The sequence below is a fragment of the Athene cunicularia genome (assembly GCF_003259725.1).
Source record: "Athene cunicularia isolate RWA chromosome 2 unlocalized genomic scaffold, athCun1 chr2_part1, whole genome shotgun sequence".
NCBI lineage: Eukaryota > Metazoa > Chordata > Aves > Strigiformes > Strigidae > Athene > Athene cunicularia.
Genome location: NW_020799095.1, coordinates 43,742,561 through 43,766,372, shown reverse-complemented (window position 1 = coordinate 43,766,372; position 23,812 = coordinate 43,742,561). Strand labels below are relative to the sequence as shown.

The window sequence follows — 23,812 nt, the reverse complement described above, 5'->3', positions numbered from 1 at the left end:
TTGCATCAGCTAGTTTTCAAACTTGAGTGAAATGTGTTACTAAGACAGATGGGTGTAATGATTCACATTTTATGCATGTTGCACCTACCCACCGTGCTGCATTTTATACGTACTCCATTACTTTGGAAACTAAAATAAACAAACAGTCTCAGCAGAAGACACTTCCCAGTTGTTTACAACACCACTGGCAGAGCGGCCATCACCATTAAACACCTTCTATAGCTCCACAAGCTCACATACAGTCATACACAAGGGAAAGCATTACCAAATTCATAAAAAAAAAAAGTGTCATGATTAAAGACACTACTACATGATGTGCTGTTCTTTACTTTCTCTAAGTACTTCTATAATAAAGGAGGAAAAATGTCATGTTTTCTAAGAGGAACACAAACCAAGACAGGCTTTTCATATTGTTTTTTAACACAGTTTCTTAAATTGAACATTTCTAGTCTGTATAAAAGTAGGAGACATGAGGAAAATACAAACTCTAGGTGACTGATTTACTGGCTCACTGTATCTTCATAAAGATTCTGGACTAGTTTTATTAAGAACTCACTATGACATGTACCAAATGTCTGTGTGCACACAGGACCAAAACCTAGAAGTCAAGTCAAGGTTGAAGTTCATTAGTTTCAATGTTATTAAAGCAGAAGTTCTCACCTGCATTTTTGTAAGGCCTCTAAAGGTCTACTAAAGTTACAAAAATCATAAGAGAAGGTTACTTTACCCTTGATCCCTTTGGCATTGCAGTCTCATCAACCAACAGGTAAAGAATGTTGAGAGCAACTAAGAGGACTGAGATGGACTATAAAGAAGTAGAAACAGTCTTATTATTTATAAGTATTCCACATTTTTAAAATGTATACATTTATCCTCAGCAGATTTTATAATGTTCTTTTAAAATGGTCAAGAAAAGAGTATCAAGTTTGTTGCTTAAACATACATCCCTCAGGTTTTAAAACTATTCCCCTAAATGATTTAAGAATTCATAATTTTTGTTGGGGAAGAAAAAAAGAAAGGAAAAATTCTTACCGTCTCAATCAGTAGCAATATCATAACAGCTGGATAGACTAAATTCCTTTCCCAAGCAGAAGCTTTCTTCCGCCGTTCTGTTCAGAAGAGAAAACCAGAAGCTTAATACCATAGATCACCTTAGAATAAAACAAGGCAAAATCATTCAGCTATCCATAAACTCCTGTTATAACTCTAGGTAACAAAAGTAATCTTATCTTGAACCAACACCGACCAGTTCATAAAAATATCCACCTTGAATAGCTGTGCAAAGCAATGCCAAAAACATGAAGCTGGGGAGACAGATTTTTCTTTCTTGTTTACAGGCACACTTCACCATAACATTTTTTTTTCCCCCTCACATACAGCAGTGCTACAAAGTTAAAGTATACTGAATTTTAAAATATGCTGTTTACAGGTATATTGTATTATGACCTAAAGGGGCAGAAGGGAATTTCAAGTATTTAAACAGCATTTCCCTCTTATAACATAAGGCAAGAAAGACAAAACTAACTCACTGGACATCACTAGCATGTCTAAAAAGAAAACCCAACTTCCTACCACAGTCTTAGTTTTGCACATAACACACTGATAATCCTGCAAGCCTTTGAATAAGTAAGGAGATTCCTGTTGAGTGGCTTCCATTAGCAGTAAGTATAACTTTTCAGTTTTAAGACACAAACCTGCTAAGAATTATTTTACTTTTCTTAAACACAATTTGACTTTTATAGAAAAAATTCAAAATTAGGGATGAAAGTAATGTCTTAGATTATCCCAAATAAGGAAGTCAAGAGCATTACAATTCCTCTAAAATTATGTTAAAAGTAAGATCCAAATCAGAGTCCCTACTTAAATTTGTTTGTTAGAGGGTATCAGTGATTGCATGTAACATTTGTAGAAACTAAGAATTTGAAATGACTGCAAATGCACAAATTTGGTTAAGAACAAACTGGAATCAACCAAGTGACAGCTACAAGCTAAACACAGCTTCTTATGGTCATTTATTAAACTGCAATCCACACGAAACAGTAGAAAATTTTATTACCTAGATTTGTTTTCTTGCTTTTCACTTTTTCAAGCTCCCGTTCCAACTCTGCTGTCTGGTATTCTACCATGGAAGATATACCTTTTAAAACAGAAGACAGTATTTTCTTTTGGATGAGACTGACTACAGTACTGTAAGACACACTGTGACAATTCAGATTTAGGAAGCATCGCATTAACTACTTGTGGCTTTAAACTGCAGGTGTTTCTTTGGGACTGCTTTAACTACTTTTCAAAAAACAGAGGCTTAGTCAAGAACCTTCTAATTCTGTCTAACCAGAAGGTTAACACCAGAGGTTCCACGGTGTGACCTCATGATCCCTGCCTATTCTGTTGACCAGCTGCTGCAAGAAGAGAACAGCTACTGCTGAACTGTCACACAGGTCCAAAAACCAGTTAAGGTGTGGCAGCCTGACACAGAATGCCTCAAATGCCTCATTCTTGTATCTCTATGTGACTCATATCAAGATGTAAAGAATCTCTGGATGCCCTTCAAGGGAATTATTATTTAGCAACTGAAAGACAAAGTGGACCTTTGCCTCCAAACTGGAAACCTCCAGTTTCAGCTTCTGCCTTCCCTCCCTTTCCCCCGTCCTTTTTACTCAGCAAACGCAGTTTCCATACTGCTGACCTGCTTGTTGACATATCTTCTGCTCATATCAGTTTGCCTGATTTCATTAGCCTCTCCATGCCACAGAGCTCCCTCTGACAACCACAGTCAATCTTCCTCCCAAACACGCATGAGACAATATTCTTTCACTTCCCTTTTTACAGTTTACAGGGTATGTACGTCACTGTTGTGCAACTCCTCAAACTCTCCTCTCACCAGGTGAAAACTGATAACCATAGTATTAATACCTCTCCCTTGCTAATTTTCTGCCCCAAAGTTGCTCAGTAACTCCTCCTCTTATCCCTACACAGGCTCTAGGGAACCCAGCCTGTTTTCCCTCTTCATCCTTTTTCATTTCGACCTTCCATTCTCTTCCAACCACTCATGTTTTTGAGAGCAAGCACACTGTGGTTTCTCTCCTTGATTCCAGTTCCTCTGCTACACTGCACAACATTCAAGCAATGACACAGCTCTGAAATGTCGACTAGAAATCTACTATTCCAGTTCTGATCTCATCATTTCTACTCTAGCTTTTGCTCTTTGCAATCACAAACCAGAAATATTCTTCCTAGATTAAACAGAAACACTCTCCACTCAACTTTGCCCCACTTTCATCCCTTTTATTTCTGAATAATCTCACCCAAAAATAACGTAATAGAGTTCATATTTTCCCTGTCTACTCCAGACCAATCTTACTCTGAGGCAATGACAGTTCAGGATCTTAACAAACCCTAAGTCCTCTCTTCTTTCTTGATTTACATTGACATCTTTCACCTGCTGGCCATTCCCTACCCTCAGCCTCACCTTTGATTGCAGGCTAACCTGCAATAGCACCATGCTCCAGATAATTTTTATGAAACCCTCTCTAATAAATTTCTATGAGATTAATAGTCTTGTCCAGGCTTTTATCTCATATCTTTATCATTTGCCTACTAAAACTAAAGAGCACCTAGGTTGCTGACACAGTAACACTACTTTATAGTCCAGTGTCATTATTTTCTTATTTTCTGTTGTCTGTTTATCCATCCATCAATCTCAGTACAAGATAAGAAGACAAGTTTCTCATCCCATCCAACCCCTACATTCTCCATATTCCAGCATACTGATGTCATACCTGAAAGCCAAGATATACAAGAGTATTTTCTGGACTTTTTTTTTAAACTTGTACTCTATATTTCAGAGTATTAGCAGTGATTTGTCCAATTCAGTCAAATTATCAGTGAGGCATTCAACTGTTTCAAAAATTAATTTTTAAATATTTACTTGCATTCTTCTTTCACACACATTTTTGCATATAACACATAACCTCTGTGCCATGCCTAAGCATTTATCTTTGACACCAGTGACATAACATGTATGTAGCAATATTTACAGGGCTTCAAATATATAAATATCTCAGATCCCACGATTAACAAGTAACACCTACGAATGCTGTATTGTAACAACTTCTATTCAATTGGAGTACCTGCAAACGTCAGTTTAATTTCTCAATGTTTTTTTAAACGGGGGGGGTGTTAGAAAAAGGATTTTAAAGAAACAAATCTTATTATCATGATAAAAATAAGCTTTTGTGCTGACACATTCCCTCCAAAAAAGGGTAAAACATCTGTTCTATGGAATGACTAATTACTATGAGTTAAGAAAAAAAGATGGCTATAAAGGTCAGTGGAAAAAGTCTCAAGACCTTTAATGGAAGCAGTTGAAAAAGTAAGAAAACTCAAGTTACCATCTGGCATGTTGTTCTTCTCCTCCGTAATTGATTTAGAGGTCCCTGAGGAAAAGCTTTATTCAAGATATATGTTGCTCCCCGCCTCAAAATAAAAATCCAGAGCTCAAAGCTGTTATTCACAGGACTCTTTCCAACAAAGTCAGCATGATCACATTAGATCCCTAAGAAACACTTCAGTAGAAATTCTGAATCATATTTAAGTGCTGTTGTAGTTCTTCCTTAAAAATAGTAGCAAACAACAGGTTGCTATACAAAGGGGTATTTTACAAGAGGGGAAGGCAGTTTCAGATGAGTCAAAAGAGTATTTGAAAAGGATGCAGCTAAATTCTTAAAAGCTCTATAACATTAGCTTTATTTCAAACATGCTCAAAGTTCAATGTCAGCGCTGTCTAGCCAATAAATCAAATTGGTAGACAAGACTTGTTTGGACTAGCAATGAAAAGTTAGAAGGGATTCTCCAAGAAAGCCACAAAGCAGCTCATTTAAGGTCAATTTAACGGTATTATTCTGTTTTTCTTCCAGCCCCGACACAAGATTTCAGTACCTCAAAGGAAATTGTAAGAGTATCTATTTGCATTCCCCCTAGGTGATTGGCAGTTCAACACCAATTAGTTCAAAATTACACTGTTACTAGCGTGCAATAAAAACAACACCTTTCATCTTTCTTACATAGGTAAGGATACCTTCAGAGCCAATAACTTTGATCAAGTAAGTATTTTTGATCCTACCCCACCCGTCTCTTTGGATTCAGGAAAACTAATAGCTGAAGGCAACTTTTTTCTTTTAATATAAAAAAGTCCCAGCTTTATTCTTCGACTGTAAGAGTGATGTGGGTACTGAAACATAATACGCTGGAAACAAACATTTTCCCAAAGCCCAGCATCTCTTCAATAGATAAAAATACTAGGGTAGATAACACGATCGAACTTTCCCCTCCCTCCTCCTTCAATTTTCAGTTATACACTGTAGACATCTGAGAAGGAAGAAAATTAGTTTCCGCAAAGAAGATATGCAGTTTCACAGATTTATTTTCAAATATGAAGAGCTTTACAGAACACTATCAATTGCATCACCACCACAATAATTATGTCTATATGAATCAAGAACAGCAGCAGCTCACACAGCTAAACTTTTTTTCTTCTCTGAAAACAGAGGTTTTATCCACCCTATTCTGTGGGAACAGTGATTCGTGTTACCCCCTTCCTATGTCCAGGCAATCTGAGGAAACAAGACAGGGCAAAGCAGAACTAGGAATGTGATAGCAATTATTCTACCAAGAAAAAAAAAAATCTGCATTGACAATCATCAAGTATTGCTTAAGCCTGTGCTCTGGTCCTCTTCAATTTTAATAAAGACTCAACTTTTTGGTTATACATATTAAAGTGTTCTGAAATAGATATTCCATTATCACAAAACTGTTACTTAAGTGCATGTATTTCCACTACCACAACTGTGGAAGAGCTGCAATAGCCATGGCAAGGGAAGTGTATAGCCCAATATATTTGCTCTGATACAGCAATAAAACCACTTACACAATCTGTGTGTTAAGCCACAGTTTATGGCCTCTAACATCACAGCACTATATTTACTGATGTAATTAGCACCACACCTCCATCTGTATTCATTTTTTAAAAATGCAATAGACATGATAAGCATGAGTCTTCATAGTTTTGGCAAAAATGGTATCTATTTTTATGGTGTAATTCATACATACTAGAAAGACTTCTGGCAGGGAAGATGAAGCTTTCCATGTTTGCCACATAAATGAGAATGATACTTAAAAATATTTAAATAATTACCCACAAAAATCTTGCAGAGTATCTTCTTGTGCATACAACATCTTGCCCCCCCACCTACATGCTATAGCCAAGTTTAGATTTTTATTTACTTCTCAGTTCAATTTTCTCTGTACACCAAACTATGGGGCTTTCAAGCATTCCTTCAGATGGTGGTGTCAATACCATTCCCTCTGCATGTGAAACAGAAGAATTCAGTTCCCTCTCCTGTCAAAGGACACTTACGCCCCACATCTTTCACCTCTCAAGAGTAGGCTGGTGAGAGCTCTGTGGCACATGGGTGGGTTGCAGTTCCACTTTACATTGAATACTAACTGATTCACTGAAAGAGAATCCAACCTTTGGCTAGTGGTTAGGGGAGTCACCTGCATACGTCCTAAATCCAAACCAAGTTAGTAGATGCCAACAAACAGACTACGTCCACCTCACCAGTGATATTATTAAATTGCAATATAAACAACTATTGCATAGACTTCTATGAAGAAAAACAGCAATCATCACCACAATCATCACCTCAATATCACACTCCTCACCTGAATAGTAGAAACCACTCTGCACTACTAATGGATACCTGAATAACTATTTGGTCATTTTTCTGTATTGCTTTACTTGTATATAAGCACAATCACCATGACAACATAAAATATTCCGTAACAAATATTTTACAGTTGCTAGCAAACATCAAACACACAGAACAATTATAATTACCCCATCACAGCTTCAAAGACTTTCATTGCAATGCATCTTTTTGCGTGTCTGTATATGAATGCGTACATATACGCATGTCAGCATAAAAACATAGACTTCCAAAACAGCAAAGGTGTTACTTTTAAACTGAAACCATGGCTGATTTTAGCACAAACAAGTCACTTCTCCACAAATTTTAAACACTGGAATAAAGACGACCACCGTGATCTACTGTTATAAAAGGTACTTTCCCTGACCAAGCAACTTCGAAAGGAGACTTACTGAGACTTGAAAGAAGAAAAGATTGAGATATATGACAAGACTGAAGAGTAAGAAAGAAAGGCAGTAAATTAAGAAAATTAAGGCTAAAACAAGTTGTAAGACAACACAACAATGGATGTGTCATGACATGAATATTCTTTGGTCTTCCAACCTGAAGCAATTGTATAAATTGTGGATGGATGGCTTATCCATGCAGTTAAAAGCAATTCAGAAAAAAATTTGTACAATGTGATTTCCAGGTTTATAAAATCAATACTTTTTTGGTAAGTGATGCCTGCCATGCTGAATGCTCTTTCTCTTAGAATCCAAAGCTCCATACTGGTTTTGAAATACTTCAAAACAGAAACACCTTTATCAAGAAGTGTAAAAATGTAATACTAAATACAAGAAGTATAAAACAGCTGTATAATTATTCACTTTAACTATTAATTAATAGAATTATTAAAATTAAGTTCACTAAATAGCTCCTAGAACATAAAGGACTGCTCTGATGTTTAATGAATCTAGATTCTAAATAATAATAAACTGAAACAGAAAAAATCCTCCAAATAAAATCCAAAACTCGTAATGCAAGAAGTTGAACCTCTTGCTAATATAAGTTATTCGTTCTTCAGACATGGCTAAAATAAAGTCATTTACCAATCCACACTATTTTGCAGTAAGGGTGGTGGGTCTGATCAACTACTCAATTTACCTTCTCAGTCTCAGAATATTGACATATTTGATCTGCTGTGTTAAAAACAAAAACAAAGCAAACCACACACACTCAAGATCCAATCTTGAACAACACAGTGAACCTAAAATGCTTGTTACATACATGTGGAAATTTTCTATTCTGAGAGAAGAGCTATGTAACACTGAGATCAATACTCCTGGCCAGAACCATGCTACTCTAAATACTGTATTTGAAGAAGTACCAGAACATACCATTAAGCCTCCTCTGAATTGCTTCCTCCTCTAAAGTGATGATATACATCTGCTCATCTAGGTCTTCAAGAATCTGTATTTGGAAACAGAAACATGAACTATCAAGAGTCACTTGTTTTTCAGACCACACTAGTCAGGCTCATTTTGTTCAAGTAACCTATTTTTTATATATATATATATTCTACAACTTTACAGTACTGATAACAAATAAGAACTCCACAAAAGATTATTCTATTCTGTTACAGATATATTTCTTTACAGTAAGCAAACTTCCTGATAAGTTTTCATTTTGGGTTAAAACTCTTATGTTCAGTTTCAATCTACAGTGACTTCGGGAACAGAGGAAGGGACAGCATATCCAACCTATATTCAAGCCATATTAACCTTCAAATTCAATTTGATTTAAACAAAAATAACTGCAGATTTTGAGAAATAATATTAAAAAGTGACTTTTCACATAAGCCAGTATTTCAAGCAAATAGAAATTTCTATTGGAAGCTAAAACCAAATAAATGAAGTCTACCTTACCATCAGGTGCTTTGAGTTTAAAGCTTACAGATAACAAAACAGTATGTATTTTCTTTGTATTTTCAGGGTTAAACTGGCTAGCAAAAAGGAACATAAGACCCAAGTGCACCCGGAATTTTAGTAAATACAAACTAGGAAACATGACAGCAAAGTCACTACAGTGCATGTTACAGAGTACATGGTACAAACTTCTCCCTTCCCTCACAGAATCCAGTACAAGCACAGTAGAGTATCTATGTCTAAGAAGTTCTTACAGATACCAACTATCTACATTTTCACCCATTGAAGTGTACCCCCAGGTACCCCTCTTGATATCCAGCCTTAGTTTGGTCTTGTATCCTTTGCTCATAAAATCAGAACAAGCCCACACTTTTCAGGTATTTGCAAAATAGACATACTAGGCAATACTAGCAATAAATATTAATACTAGAGGCAGTTATATAAATTAGAAAACCAGAGGAAGTCAGTACTAATAAAAATCAACTTTCTGTGGAAAACAACAGGCTTTTGTGCTCTATGAAAAATTTTACACAAATAGACTATGAAAACTGATAAAGAAAATTATGTAGAAGTGCAAGCATTTTAAAAGAAAGTACCCTAATGCCATTCTATCTTCCAACAGATAGCACAAGAGGACAGATTGGTGTAACACTTACTGATGGCTTCACCAGCAACTGACCCATTACTGTAAACATCCGTGAAAGTCCCACTGGCGTGCATACTACAGAAGAAGAAAGAATATGCAAAACAGTGATTTGTAAGACAATGACCAATGTTTAGTTGGATGTTCAATGTACTATTCCACATATAACCAAGAATGGTTTCAAACAGAACTGCAAGAGCTTCAAACTCCAATATGAACTTTAAAACACACTGCTATCATATGAATTTTGAACAAAACAAGCATCTCTCCCCTCCAAGAGCATAACTGCATTTTTTGTCAACAAGGAACACCATATAATCAGATATCTTAAACTTGCCCAAGTAATTATTTATTCAAAGCATGTGGCACCAGAGGCTATGTCTACACTAATAAAGTTAGCAGTGCCAGAATACATTCCTGGGCATTAAGACTTGATTGCCTACACCAGTAAACTGATAAAATTATCCCTGGCATGATTTGCCCTGGGCCAGTTAGCACTTTCCCAAACAATTCTCAGGTGCAGTTCTGGAGTTCGTGCAGTCCAGGAACAGTTATCACGAGGCAATACGTACACAGCCACCTTCTGCAAACTGCAGTATCATGGCTGGAATACTACTGGGCCATAGCACTGGAGAACATCTCAGACATATTTAATCTGTTAGCACAGGTGCAGCTGTGAGATCATGAAGCTGCTTTGCTCTGAAAGTTATACCGAACTTCAGCTGATAGTAGACTCAGCTACCAGATTTTAAGCTGCTTTTCTATGAAATAATAATTGGCCCTTTTTGATCATAGCCTGAGATGGTTTCCAGGTACGGTGCATATATGCTTGTTGGGAGAAAGGCTCAGACCATGATAACAGGAAGTTACTCATAAAAATCAACAGTTTAGAGAGAACAGCCTTCAAATACTGAAGTGTGTAGGAGATGGAAGAAATCTCTAACAGCAGGGGTGAGGATATACATTTATAGTTTCCATTATAATAAAACAGTGTTGCCAAAAAAAAAAAAAAAAGCTGCATACAAGATTTTATAGTAAGGAACACATTTCTTTTTATTAACTAGTGTTTCACTATGACTACTATATGTTCACAGGAAAAATACTTTCAAAAAGTATGCAAAAAGGCTAACTTAAGCTAGTCTTCCTTTACTACAGAGGAAGCCTGCAGGAAAAGGAGAAAGAGAAAGGAAGCAATGCTCCACTCCAAATCACCACTGCAATAAGCCTTACTTATACACTGCTTCAGCAAATAAGCCAGCCGAAGATCTTATGAAGCTCTACCCCAGCATCTACCACTTTCCCACTGCTGTATTCTGTCCTTTCAGCTACAAAGATAAAACAGCTTGGAGGGCTTTAAGTAATTTTAGTGATTTGCTTGTATAAATTAGCAATATCTCTTCCAAAAATTGGCATTTAATCCCAATTATTTTGGTGAACTGGTTTACAATAGTCCCAGAACATACTCTGTGTTTTCAGCTCTGCTGAAAAACTGCAAAACAGATACAGGAAATTTATAAGACAACTTCTTCATTAAAATATTCAGCAACTGTTGTAAATCAGTCTTGAACAGCCTACATGAGATATTCAGAAGCACTTTTTTTACTTCTTTCCCTCCCTTCATGAAAGTGGATTTAAGAATCTCCACATATAAACAACTTCAGAAGACTCACCAAGGTCTGTGAGCAACACCTTTCATAGGCAGATGTGCTTAGTTTGAAGGATGTTTCAAACTGTCATTCCCCACCCTTTCTCCACAGTGGCAGGCCTGTAAGTGTTAGCTGTAAACCTATAAAGCTTGAAGAACATGTGAAACCATAATCTAGGAGGGAAGATGTTCTGTCCCCCTCTCAGACATTTTCTAGAAATTATTTGGGGAGGGAAGAGGGGGAGCAGAAATTACAAGTGGGATTTGGCACCTTCCATCATCTTTCTTACTCCTCTCAACATGGATGACTGAACTCTGGCTAGGACCAGTTGGTATATGCATTTTTTACAGCATTTGTTTTATATGCAATTGTATAACTGACCTCCACACTGGCCAGATAGCTTTCAGAATCACAAAACTGCTAACTGCACTGTTTTACAACTTCTGTCTCTACAGGAAGATTTTCAGTTAAAAAAAGGAAGGAGGACCATTTAATTAATATAGGACAAACTAAGTGTTCCAAAATAACTTTCTCTCCATACTACTGACCTCCTGCAGACATTTTATTTTAAAATTGTGCTTTTGTTTGCAGAATGGAGTCCCTATTTCTTAAGTTCCTCAAAAACTGAAAGTGTAACGTAGCACTTGTTCACAAACGTCAGAAGCCAAACCTAACAAGTTTACATCCAAATTTAAACTTAAGCATGAAGAAAACAAAAACATTTTTCACACTCAACTGTCACAATTTTAATTTTCACAACAAAAAAGTTTCCTTTAATCTTTAAAAACAATAAAATCATTCATGCTTCGGAAAATACTTACACAGAAGTAACAAGCATCCCATCAGTGATATACAGGAATATAAATATGGGAGGTAGTATTCCCAGAGGTCTGTAAAGAAAGTATTGAGCACAGCCTTAGCTTATTACAAAGAGGCTACTTACGTCACATACACAACTAAATTAACTTCTTTTCTTAGGCATTCAGGATTGAACAAACGTATTTTCAACACTAAATTAAGAACTACTCAATAATCGTGCAGGCAGCTAAATTCCCAAGTACTTCAGCTTGAAAAATATCTTCAGCTTTTACTTCCATTCCACTTGAGTCCCTTGTTTTTAACATACATTGGGTCCATATAAGCATGGAACTTCTCAGCATGCCAAAAACAGTATTGAGTAAATTAATACAGCTTCTTCACAACCTGTGCAATACTTGCATAACATTTACTAAAAATACATTTCATTGAAAACATCCCTTTCCATAATTAAAACAAAACTAGTGTGGTGGTTTTTTGAATCCCATACCATACAAAGACTCCATACTGGCAGCATCATTGTCTATGAGTGCTGACGCCACCCATACGATTCCAAGGATAAGCAGTGCAAGAAGAATAAGCATAACAAGGGTTTCCAAAATGCGTGCTCTGATGCCCTGTGGGCAGAAGAGAGAAAAACACAGCCAAAAACTTTGAATCAGCTATTTTCAAACATAAGAAAAATACAAATAAATAGCCGTTCCTCCTTCTTAAATATATACTCACATTTTATCATGTAGACAAAAGCATAACATGTAATGCACATTTAAAAGGTGGTGCATAAAAAAGGAAGTACTTACAGCTTTATAGTGCCCAGATTGCATTTTTCCTCTTAAAACCATAGAAAAATGTTTTAAATTGCATATGCCTTACAGTTCTCATTAATCTCATTATTCCATAAAGTATTCTTTATACCATATGATTTTGCTCAAGCATTTTTAAAAGATGGATTACTTTTCTAATACTTTCAGCAAAGAAAGTGGATTAGCAAATTTTTATCTATGATTCCAATCAAGGGAATGGAAAGCCAATTATGGCAAATAGCCAAATGGCCTAGCAAGCATTAAACCCTGCACAGGTACAATGCGCCAATTTAGTTAAAATACATTCTTCAACTGCAATTGCTTCTGCACCATTCCTCACAGTCTTCAGAGCCCTCAAGTGTACGGTTGGAGTAACACTCGCTCTCAGTCTGCCCACACGCTGCTGCTGCTGCGGCAGCCGCATCATTACCTCCCATCTTGGCAGGCTCGGCGCGGACTGACACACGTACCTCTCGCTTACAACACACACAAATCACAGGTCTACAACGTTATATCTCACAGCATTTGCTCTTGAGTCTAAAAAAGGTAACAATCCTTTAACAGATGAGTGTTAGATTTGCAAATGTAAATATACCAACTAATACACAATTTTATTTTTTTTTTAACTGGTGTTTTTAACACTAATTTTATTAATTTCAAGCAACAGAGCTATTGGGATACTTTTTTCAGACATCCTTGCCATTATGGGACCATCAGATTTCACATAACAATTTTATTTTTCTTCATTTGCCAGTATGTATCTCCACAAGCAAACCCAGTCTCTTGTTTCTCACACAGGTTCACCCCAACTTGGCATATTCTACTGAAAAATCTACTTTATAGTTAAAAGCAGAAAGTTTTACTTTATTGTTTCCCTACTATTGTCACCTCTTCCCTCACTGCTTAACACAAGAGGGTAACCTTAACATGACAATGTTTTCATTACCCTGAAAATTAGGCTCCCTACATAACCACTGCATCCAACCATGAATGAGGACCTTGGGCATCCTAGCCATGAGCACTGATCTCTTCTAGCACATCAATTCCTCTCCACCATCAGTCCTCTGCAGAACAGCTAAGGTATCACAAAGGAAAAACAGACTAAGGAGACCTTTGCAAAATTCCCTTTAAGGCTTAAATGATCAGACTAAGTCCAACTCCATCAAAGATCTCGAAGACCAAATTTCAAATTAAAGGTAGCACGGATAGGATACAGATTTACTTCTAGAATGCATTTTGTGTAGAATAAAAGTGTCTTTGAGGTTGTTAAAAGTTATTAAAATGTTATTTTTGTAGTGCTCAGAAACTAGCTTTCAGTCTTCCATGAGTTATTTTGAAGGTGAGCATCTAAACCAAATTGAAGATTTGAAGATTAACTAGACATATACTTAAAGTTTTGAACTTGAGTAGTAAGTTACCAGGAAACAAACAGGTTACACACTAAGTACTTAACACTGATATAGTGCCTTCACTTTACAACAGAAGAAAGTCACAGGATTAGAAGAAAACCTAAAACATTCCAGGATGCATGCAGAGATCTATTTCAAACTTTCCAAAAACCTTCAGATTCCTTTCCTCTCCTAGAGGAAAATATAAAGCTATCTTCTAGGTTTCTGAAAGCCTTAGCCAGAGAAAGTGGATTCCTTATTTCCCTACTATGCATCACATACACAAATCTCAGCCTCTCTGACTTTAAGCTTCACAGCATTTCTTCTGGACAAACCTGAAAAATGTTTCATCTTGCACGGTGACCTGAACACCAAATCCTCCTCCCTTGGATGGAGTAGCACAATTGTCAAAACAGATAAACAAGAAATACGCTATGATGGAGACAGTCAACTATTTTTTCATATCTACTGCAAGTGTTGTCTGAAGACAAGTAAAGATTAGGACAATACAAATAACACATTCTCTCAAAAAAGAGATGACCACAGCAAGTCCTTGGAGGCAACACTGCTTTTGGCCAGAAGTACCACTGGCACAAACTCGACAGCTGCCTAATAAGCCTTCCCAATTTTTTGGTTTCTATGCTAGTTTGAATAATCTTTGACTCTGAGAAACTTAGATCAACCTCCTCCTGTTCTCACTAGTTACACCTATCTCTACACCCATGTGATACATCAAGAATACTGTAATCTCATGCATTTAGTGAAAAGCAGGACTAACAGTTCACTCCAAGGGCAGAACAATTTTTATATTACATAGCACACACAATAGGATTCACACACCAGTGATCACTTAAAAATAGTAAAATAGTAGTATTTTTAAGAACCTCAGTGAGGTGACTAGATAGAAACATTCCGTCATACACACTAATGAGTAAGTGGTAACAGTCCAGGATAAAATAGAAGAAAAAAAAATAATTAAGATGCTTAAAGCGTGTAGGTATATATTTCATCTCAATTAGCCACCTGAAAGACTGTGCCCTGTTAAAACACTCATGTTCCAGGCACATTAGGTCCAACATACATACATGGGTGTACCTGTCAAACAGCTGCTATTTGCAAGGCATGAAAGGTACAGAATTTCCCTGTATGCACACACAGAAAACTTCCGGAGAATCACAGAATGGCTGAGGTTGGCAGTGACCTCTGGAGGCTATCTGATCCAACCCCCCCTGCTCAAGCAGGGCCACCTGGAGCTGGTTGCCCACAACTATGTCCAGGTGGCTTTTAACTATCTGCAAGGATCAAGATTCCACAACCTGCCTGGGCAACCCGTGCCAGTGCTCAGGCACCCTCACAATTTTAAAAAAAAAAAAAAAAAAAGACGTGAGCCTTAGACAACTTTACTACTTATTTTTGCTGAAAGAGATTTTGTTTGTTCAGGTGAAAAATTTAAAGCTTGAGCATTATCATTAGTAACATCACCAATTTAAGAGCTGAGCAAAAATCAATATCCCTGACTTTGAGAACAGAGGAAAAAAAACAGGTAAATACAAGCAACATTTCATTTTATTTAAATGAAAGCAAAACTATGCAAATAAGCCTTGAAATTCAATGGTTTGGTTTTTTTTTCCTGAGCACAAACCTCTTCACTGACATTTTGGGTCTGGTTAACATTTCTTCTTTGAGTCATTTCACTTCTCTCCCACAGCCCCCATTATATTACTCAGCACAAATATAGGGTAGGCATGAGTGGATGGAGAGCAGCCCTGCAGATAAGGACTGGGGGGTACTAGTGGATGGAAAACTGACTGAGCCAGCCATGTGCTCTCACAGCCCAGAAAGCCAACTGTATCCTGGGCTGCATCAAGAGAAGTGTGGCCAGCAGGTCAAGGGAGGTGATTCTCCCCCTCTGCTCCAATCTCCTAAGACCCCACCTTGAGAACTGTGTCTAGCTCTGGGGCCCCCAACATAAGACAGACATGGACCTGCTCAAGCTAATCCAGAGGAGGCCACAAAGATGACCAGAGGGGGCTGGAGCACTTCCCGTGTGACAACAGTCTGAGAGAGTTGAAGTTGTTCAGCTGGAGAAGAGAAGACTCCGGAGAGGCCTTTTAGTGGCCTTCCAGTACTTAAAGGGGGCTACAGAAAAGATGGGGAGGGACTCTTTATCAGGGAGTATAGGGATAGGCCAAGGGGTAACAGTTTTAAACTCAAAGAGGGTAGATTTAGATTAGCTATAAGGAAGAAATTCTTTACTGTGAGGGTGGTGAGACACTGGCACAGGTTGCCCAGAGAAGCTGTGGCTGCCCCCTCCCTGGCAGTGTTCAAGGCCAGGTTGGACGGGGCTTTGAGCAACCTGGGCTAGTGGAAGGTGTTCCTGCCCAGGGCAGGGGGGTTGGAAGTAGGTGACCTTTAAGGTCCCTTCCAGCCCAAACCATTCTATTGTTTCTTAGATAAGCCAAATGTCATGGCATGTCTTCACAGCACAGAAGATACTGCCACTTCTATTTCACGTAATACTTCTTGTACTTTTAAAATCCATTTAGTCCTCGCATTGTTTTGTGTGAAAAGGAGCATTGGAAGTCCACTATCTTCAAATCAGAAACAATTCCATCTAAAACCGGAGATTTCAAATCAGCTTGTAAGAGTACATTTGTTGCTCAGTCTATACCACTGAACCTGCCTTGAGTATAGAATTAACAAATGTGTATAACATGAAAAAACATGTAGCATAGGTATGTAGGACTACTTCAAATTAGCATTCTAAGCAAGAAAAAACAGTCATACAGCATCAAAATCTTAGCATCAAAAAAGTAATGGTATTTGAATCAACTGGAAGAGTTCTTTGATGCCTCATCTTCAATGTGCAACTGGAAACAAAGGAAACCTTTACCACACAACTGAAGGAGGTGGCCTACACAGCAAGTTAAGTGTGTGTGCACATGCATATGTATGTACGCATACAGGGGCAGGTAAGGAAAGAAAGTGGGGAAGAGTCACCTTTTACATCTGAGTTTTCTAGTTTGGTTAACCAGGAGAAATTGCCTCATGAGTTCCTATGATTACTGCTTAACATTCCTGCTGAAACTAAACTGACTGTATGAGAAATGCCAAAATATATTTTTAGCTTTCCATATTGTAATTGAGAAGGAAGATTAAGTTGCCCAAATCTTCATCTTTTCCTAATGGCTCTGACAGGTAAAAACAAGTAAAGTAAGCACAATACAACCAACCAGCTTGCATCAGGTTTTTTAGAAAGTTGTTCTAGATCTCAACTTTCAAATCTGCATCTGATAACAAAAATACTACTTCACTTTTAATGTGTCCTTCATTACAAACAGAATGTATATACCACAAATAACTCACTGTCTTCTGTATTATTTCAATGCAATTCTACTTGCAGTTTAACTTCTTTTAAGGGAGGAGGGATTAATCTTCAAACTAAGCATGAATTGCACAGTAAAGCATCAGAAGGATACCTCCAGGATATATTAACACAATGAGGAAGAAAGACTGGCTTGCATCTATCTTATGTTCTAGTATTTAAAGAATACAAACATTAGATGTAGATTGAAACATATTATAAATGTCTATACAGCTTAAAGGGGGGGCATAAGAAAAACAACCTTGATACCACTATTAGTTAAAATACTGAACTCGGATTTCAGTACAGCATTAACTGCACAGCCTTAAATAATGCTCCCATGCTGTAGACTTATGAGATGAACACAAACATAGCCTTTAGAAACAACTAAAAATGTTCCCCTCCATCTCAGGCTAAATTATATTGGTTTTAAATACATTGGTAAGACAGTTCTAAATGAGGAGAGTGAGCTCAAGCAATACACTTGCTTTGTTTCCAGTAAGTCAAGCTGACCCCTACAGTACTTCTATTAGCATAGCAATTTTAAGATCAAAGCCCTTACTTTCTCTTGGCCAGTTACTGCTGGGATGCTGGTTAAGTTGGAGAGGTAATAAAAAACAAAAACATCACACATACCAAAGTTTTAAAATCTTTTTTAGTGCTACAAACGCCAGATATCAGAAAGAAAAATCACAAACAACACAAAATGTAACTGAGCTTGAAGTTATAAAATTAAATGAGGAATGGAAATACATGTTAAGGTGGTGGGTTTTCACACTTTCACTGCTATACACTAAGAATATTGCTTCAGCTTACATTTGTGTGCATGAGGGGAGAGGAGTGGGAAAGAACTAAGATAAGTAGGAGGACCTAAAAAAAACCCACTTTAAAAAAACAAAAAAACAAAACCAAACCCAAACTTGTTTAGAATAAAGCCTAGTATTAGAAAGATTATTTGCCAGTCAGGAAGATTAGAAAATCTTAAATCTGTAACCAGGACACATAGTCCTCAAAGAAAATGTATGAAGTAATGCAGACCATGGCTACCTCCTCAGACACTCCCTGAAGATCTCAAAAATACAAGCATGACATGAATAGATTTTTTGATTATAGAGAAGGGGCTTAAAGCATCCTCACTTCTGTAGGTGTTTCTGTTGCTCCTACTCCCCACAGATATGCAGAGAAGAGGGAAGGCTATAAAAGTAAAAAGAATGAGAAAGAAATGAGCTGGAAGTGAAAAAGAAAAGCAAAAGGGAACTGGACAGCAATAATGTGAGCTAAAAGAAAGGTAGAAGCATTGAAAAGAAGAACCTGATCTTTGATCTTCAACTCATACATAAATTTCTCCGTAGGTCTGAAAATGAGAGGATTGTTGTTTCTGGGATGGACAGTTAGGGCCATCCTTCAGGAAGCAAAAACACAATTTAAGGGAACGTGGCCCTTCTGATGGATTTTAGGTTTAGTAGCATAATTTTAAAGTCTTTTTCCATGAAGGTATCTAAAACAAAACATCAGCTTTCATTGCTTCCACTATTAAAAGCACATAAGACTATCTTTGGTAATTGCTAAACAGAAAACCAAAACCACATCTAACAGCTTGCAGTTTCCTCAAGTGAGTTTCAGATTATCCATACAGCAAAAAGGACTTCTGAAAGTGAATTACATGCGTGGTTCCCTACTGTCAGGGAAGCAGAAGCTTGGGATCAGAGAGGATAACTTGACACTTACATAGAAGGAGTCTCTTCTAGAGGATGAAAAAAAGCCACAGTCAACAAAAATTTTTGTAAGCTAATTACTATAATATAAATTACAATTAAACTGTTTATCAAGAAAATCAGGGGCAAAGACTGGCAGATTATACCCTCACCCACTTAAAAAAAAAACCTTCAAAATTTTGCAGTTTAGACTCAACAGCTCACCTACATTATTAACTCACAGCTTAAAAACCATCTAGTTTTTTAATGTGAGTGCTTAACCAAGTGAACAATGTTTTTAAAGGAAAGATATTTAACACATCAATCCCAGCAGCCTGGAACTTGACAGAAACCTAGTAATATCCATAATTTTCTCTGTACACTAATAGAGGGGGCCAGGGTGGGCAGGGATGAACAAGTGTATTTGAAGCTCTCAAGGCATGCCTACCAATAAAGCTGTCCTACAAACATATTCTAAGGATCTTGTGGTTTCCACAGACTTAAGAGATACCTGACTCTCAGACTTCGACTTCTTTAAAATTCAACTGCTGAAACATTCAGAAGTTTTTAATATTGTTTAATCCCGGGCTACTTAACACTGCCTGGAACAGCAGGTCTAAGGGTTCATGTTTTCAGAAAAGTCTAATTTTAGCAAGAAAGGTTTTAATTATTCTAGAAGTGTTCTAACAAACTTTTAGTTGCTACTTTGGAAGACATCATCAAAATTTTACCATATTTCTTTCCTATTGTGATTAACACAGATAAATCATCCTGGATGATAAATATCCAAAACATATTAGAAAACTAGCACATGGTCAAAAAATAGGTAATTCTTCAGCTGAAAACCCAATGAAGTACAAATGGCAACAATAGTCCTGAAGGGATGACTGATGTCATATAAGAAAAGTATATTTACTAAGGAAACCATTTTCCCTCACTAGTACATTTGTGTTAAGCAGGATTACTCTTATGACATTTGAAACACATTAAGACTTTTCTCACTATGTCTGTTCACACATAACACCTAGAGGCTGGTTTTTACTTTATAAGAGAACATGTTTGGTGATAATTTCTTACAGCTTTCCAATATGGAAAAAGGAGACTTCTTGATAAAGGAGACGGTAAGAAGTGCTAGGTTTTTTTCCCACATTTAAAATTCTACAACTATTTTGAATTATATAAATGTAACAATACAAAATGCTTTGCCATTAAGCTAGCATAGGTAACAAGTAAGACCCTGCTCTGCACATTGGTTGTCCACAAGATTTTGGGTGCCTGGGGTAACTAGCACTTCACACAGGGATCCTTCCTGACTACAGTGACTCACTAGAACAGTGCATAGGCAAGAAATATGCTGACTGCTCCTCTCTCCATTAACAGTCACATGCAAAATCTGGAAAGGCTTAACAGGAATTATCTGACAACTGCCATTCTTGTGAAGCTAAGGTAAAACATGCACCATATATCCAGGAAGCACACTGTGGAAGATATGGTTATCATCCAAGCAGTGACACAACCCTGTGCCAGATACTCACAAGTTGTTACTTCTTGAAAAAGAATTATTATTAGATAAGTGAAGGCAATCAAGCTGTTTCTTGTCAATTTTTGCTCTGCCAGTTGTGATTAAGAACACAAATAGTCTTCTCCAGCAATTTAAGCATAATTTTTAATGCTTTCTAATGCTATAAGGGTTTTAACATATATGTATAGATTATATTTACCAAGAGTTCTTGTGTTTTAACACTGATGAAAGAGTAGAAAAGCTTGCAACATGTTTTCTCTTTCCATAAGAGGCAAAACTCCCGCTAAAAATCAAAGATCTACAGCCCCACCCCTACCTCAAGAAAAAGCATTTCTTTGCTGGAACATTACCTGGCTATAGTGTTTTTGATGAACACATTATCAGCCTCTAAGATGGACAATTTTGGAACTACTTCACCAATGTACAGCGTGGCATGGCTTTTATTAATTCTAGTTAATGCTACATTTTAATTTGGTTGCAAATTGTGCAAAAAAAAAAATCAAAAACATACTAAAGAAAAAAATTACAAGATTACACACAAAACCAGAGAGTCCTAACAAAGTTTCTATGGTGCTGAATATTTGAACATAGCTCTGCTTGGACATCTTGACCTCTTTCAAGGTAGGTAAACATCACTTTTTACACCATGCCCTGACCCATGGGGAAAGCCTGGGAAACATTTCTGCAATCATGGCACATTTAAAGTACACATGAAGCCCATTGTTTTCATGTGACAAAAAGGAGTCTCAGTAACTTTAAGATTTGTTCAGCAAGAGGCTGACTGCAACAAACACACATGCTAACATCTGCAGAAAATAAATGGAGGCACTAAAAAAGAACAAGAATTACAGCATGTATGAAGTTGGAGATTGTTATATATTAACGTTACATTTTTAGCATGCAACATCCCCTTCTTTCTCAATTTGTAAGCGTTAGTGAAGACATCAGTTTCAAGCATTCTAACCATTCCTATGGTTGGAAACCATACAGCAATCTTTGTTCTGACCTATTCAAGGCAGTGCAGGATTTTTTTTTTTAATAGGGAGACCCTATTTTCCATCTGGTAACATGGAAACACATACTACGTTCAGCATACTGATATTTAGTCAAGGAATCATTACCTTATGAGAGTACCACTGTACTGAAGCTGTAGTTCTACTAAAACTCACTTAACTTTAATAATGTAGAAGCCTATGACTCAGAACCCTCAGAGTGAGCTAAAACAATTTAATGAAGAAATAATACATTCAGACATCAGATTCAAGCAACTGGAAAAAAGTTTCCTTGCCCATGCAAGAACCAAACACTTCAGACCATAACCAGTGTTGACTGTCTTCTCTCACACCACGTCTTCCCCCACAGAATCTCTCGCCTGTGGGGATTTTAATCTTAAAATGAACATTTTTCGTCACAACACAATAAGCATATTTTAAAGTTTATTTTCCACACAATACAAGTCTTAAAAATTCACAGTCATAAAACAATCCCAACAACTTTCAGCTGACTTTTTGCTAGTATCTTTTCCCAAATAATTTAATGGTGGTTACCTTTCTGTCAACAGAGCAACAGGAAAGAGTTGAAATCATTTAACTGTGTAGAATTTAATAGCTACACAGTATAAGTTAACAAAATATAGACATTTCAAAGAGAAACTAAAAACTGGAGAAAAACAAAATGAAAGCTAAAGAAACTTGATGGAAAAAAAAACATTAATTCTTTGGGTATTGGCTAAAGACATGTACCAATAAGCATTAGAACTATGCCTGCCAAGCTGGAAATGAATGACCAAAAATCACTCAACTGGAGGCCAAAAAAACCCAAAAAAGATGTCTTTATTTAGTAGACTGATGAAGAGGACATCTATCCAGGATGCAGTACACCCACTGGAGTGACTCCTCTGCCAAAGAAAACTTAGGGCCTCTTCTCCAGTGTCCCAGAATAGTATCCAAACCACCGTGTTATAGTATACCTTGAGGTCCATATCCATCAAACTTTCCTATAGACATAACTGCATGCAAAGAACTCATTGAAATAAGCCTAAAACCCAATATGGACTCTTTGTAGACTTGCATCCTCGTGACTGGGATCAAAAAAAAAAAATTCTTTCACTTTTTTTGCTAGGATCTATTTCATTATCCAATACAAGACAGACTCCAGCAAGAACGACAACATGAAATTCATTTATTGCCTAGCAATTTTTTCAGATACACGGATCCAAATTACTTAAAAAGCATACACCTGGCTTTCCCATATCTACATATTACTCTTGCATATTTAATATAGAAACAGTGTATTAGAAAAACATTCCGTCCAAGTTTCGTAACAAAAGACATACCAATGTCTTAAAAATCAGGAAAAGCCAAAGTATCAGAGAAAATGCAAACACCTACTAGCGAAATAAAATAATTGCAGCCCACAGCTGTCAGAGTACATGACTACCCTGCTGCAGCCTGCCCTTCCCTCCTCTGCAGAAAGAAACTATTGCAAAAACCACAGGATTATGTCTAAGCCCTTATTAAAAAGGACAGATGCAGATCTTTTGACACTACAGTAAAAGCATACAACCCAAACCTTCTGGGGAAAACTAAGAAAGGAAAGGATACACATAGTAAAATGATGACTGTCCCAGTGCTACCCCCTTCCCCCACAAGTTTCCTCTGTTGTTCCATTTGCTAGCCCAGCCCTCACTAATTAGCCTTAGATGCTCCACTCCCTCCACCTACCAAGTTTCCCAGACTTTCCAAAGCCACCTGCAACAACAACACAGGAGCTGTGGGATTTCTGACACCATGAGTCTCCCTCTAATCATTCACTTTTGGATCAGAAAGAATCTTTCCTGCTAGACTGGAGTGATAGGAAGATAAATAGATATTTTCCAACTTCTTTGTAGCTTGGCAGAGGATTAAGATAAGCAATGCAAAAATATAAAGAAAAACTTGGAATTTGTGATTGTGTTTCTGACAGAAAGAAACCACAAAGACAGTTCCCAAAAGCAAATGACATGTAGAAACACACGGGTCACTATTAAAGTTCTAAAATAAAAGTTTTTTGGTGTCAAGGTCTTATTACTAACCCTCTCCAAGGGTGAGTAAGATCAAGAAAAAAGCACACTTCTTTGAATTGGCCAAACCAGACAGCTGAAAGTTCCTTTTAATAAGCTCAGAAATCCTTCAAAAAGTTACACCAAAATAAAATTTTGAAATTAAAAAAAAAATAAAAATTAAAAATGTCCAGGGATGGGAAACAAACTCATTGGAGCTCCTTCCTCTCCTCCTTTGTAAATAAAGTTGTTGGCTGCCTTAAAAATCCTCACTACATATGC

At 37.0% G+C, this 23,812-nt stretch overlaps 1 protein-coding gene across 1 annotated transcript in view; it reads right to left on the bottom strand.

Annotated features, from left to right (window-relative positions):
- The window catches only part of LMBR1 (limb development membrane protein 1), a 61,782-nt gene that overhangs the window by 16,976 nt on the left and 20,994 nt on the right, over positions 1-23,812 (bottom strand). Inside the window, exons 5-11 of the mRNA XM_026842258.1 lie at positions 12,210-12,336; positions 11,725-11,793; positions 9,271-9,335; positions 8,087-8,159; positions 2,057-2,137; positions 1,033-1,109; positions 728-805 (exon numbers count right to left, since the gene is read on the bottom strand). Of these exons, the coding sequence (XP_026698059.1) occupies positions 728-805; positions 1,033-1,109; positions 2,057-2,137; positions 8,087-8,159; positions 9,271-9,335; positions 11,725-11,793; positions 12,210-12,336 (570 nt within the window). The remainder of the gene's footprint in view (positions 1-727; positions 806-1,032; positions 1,110-2,056; positions 2,138-8,086; positions 8,160-9,270; positions 9,336-11,724; positions 11,794-12,209; positions 12,337-23,812) is intronic.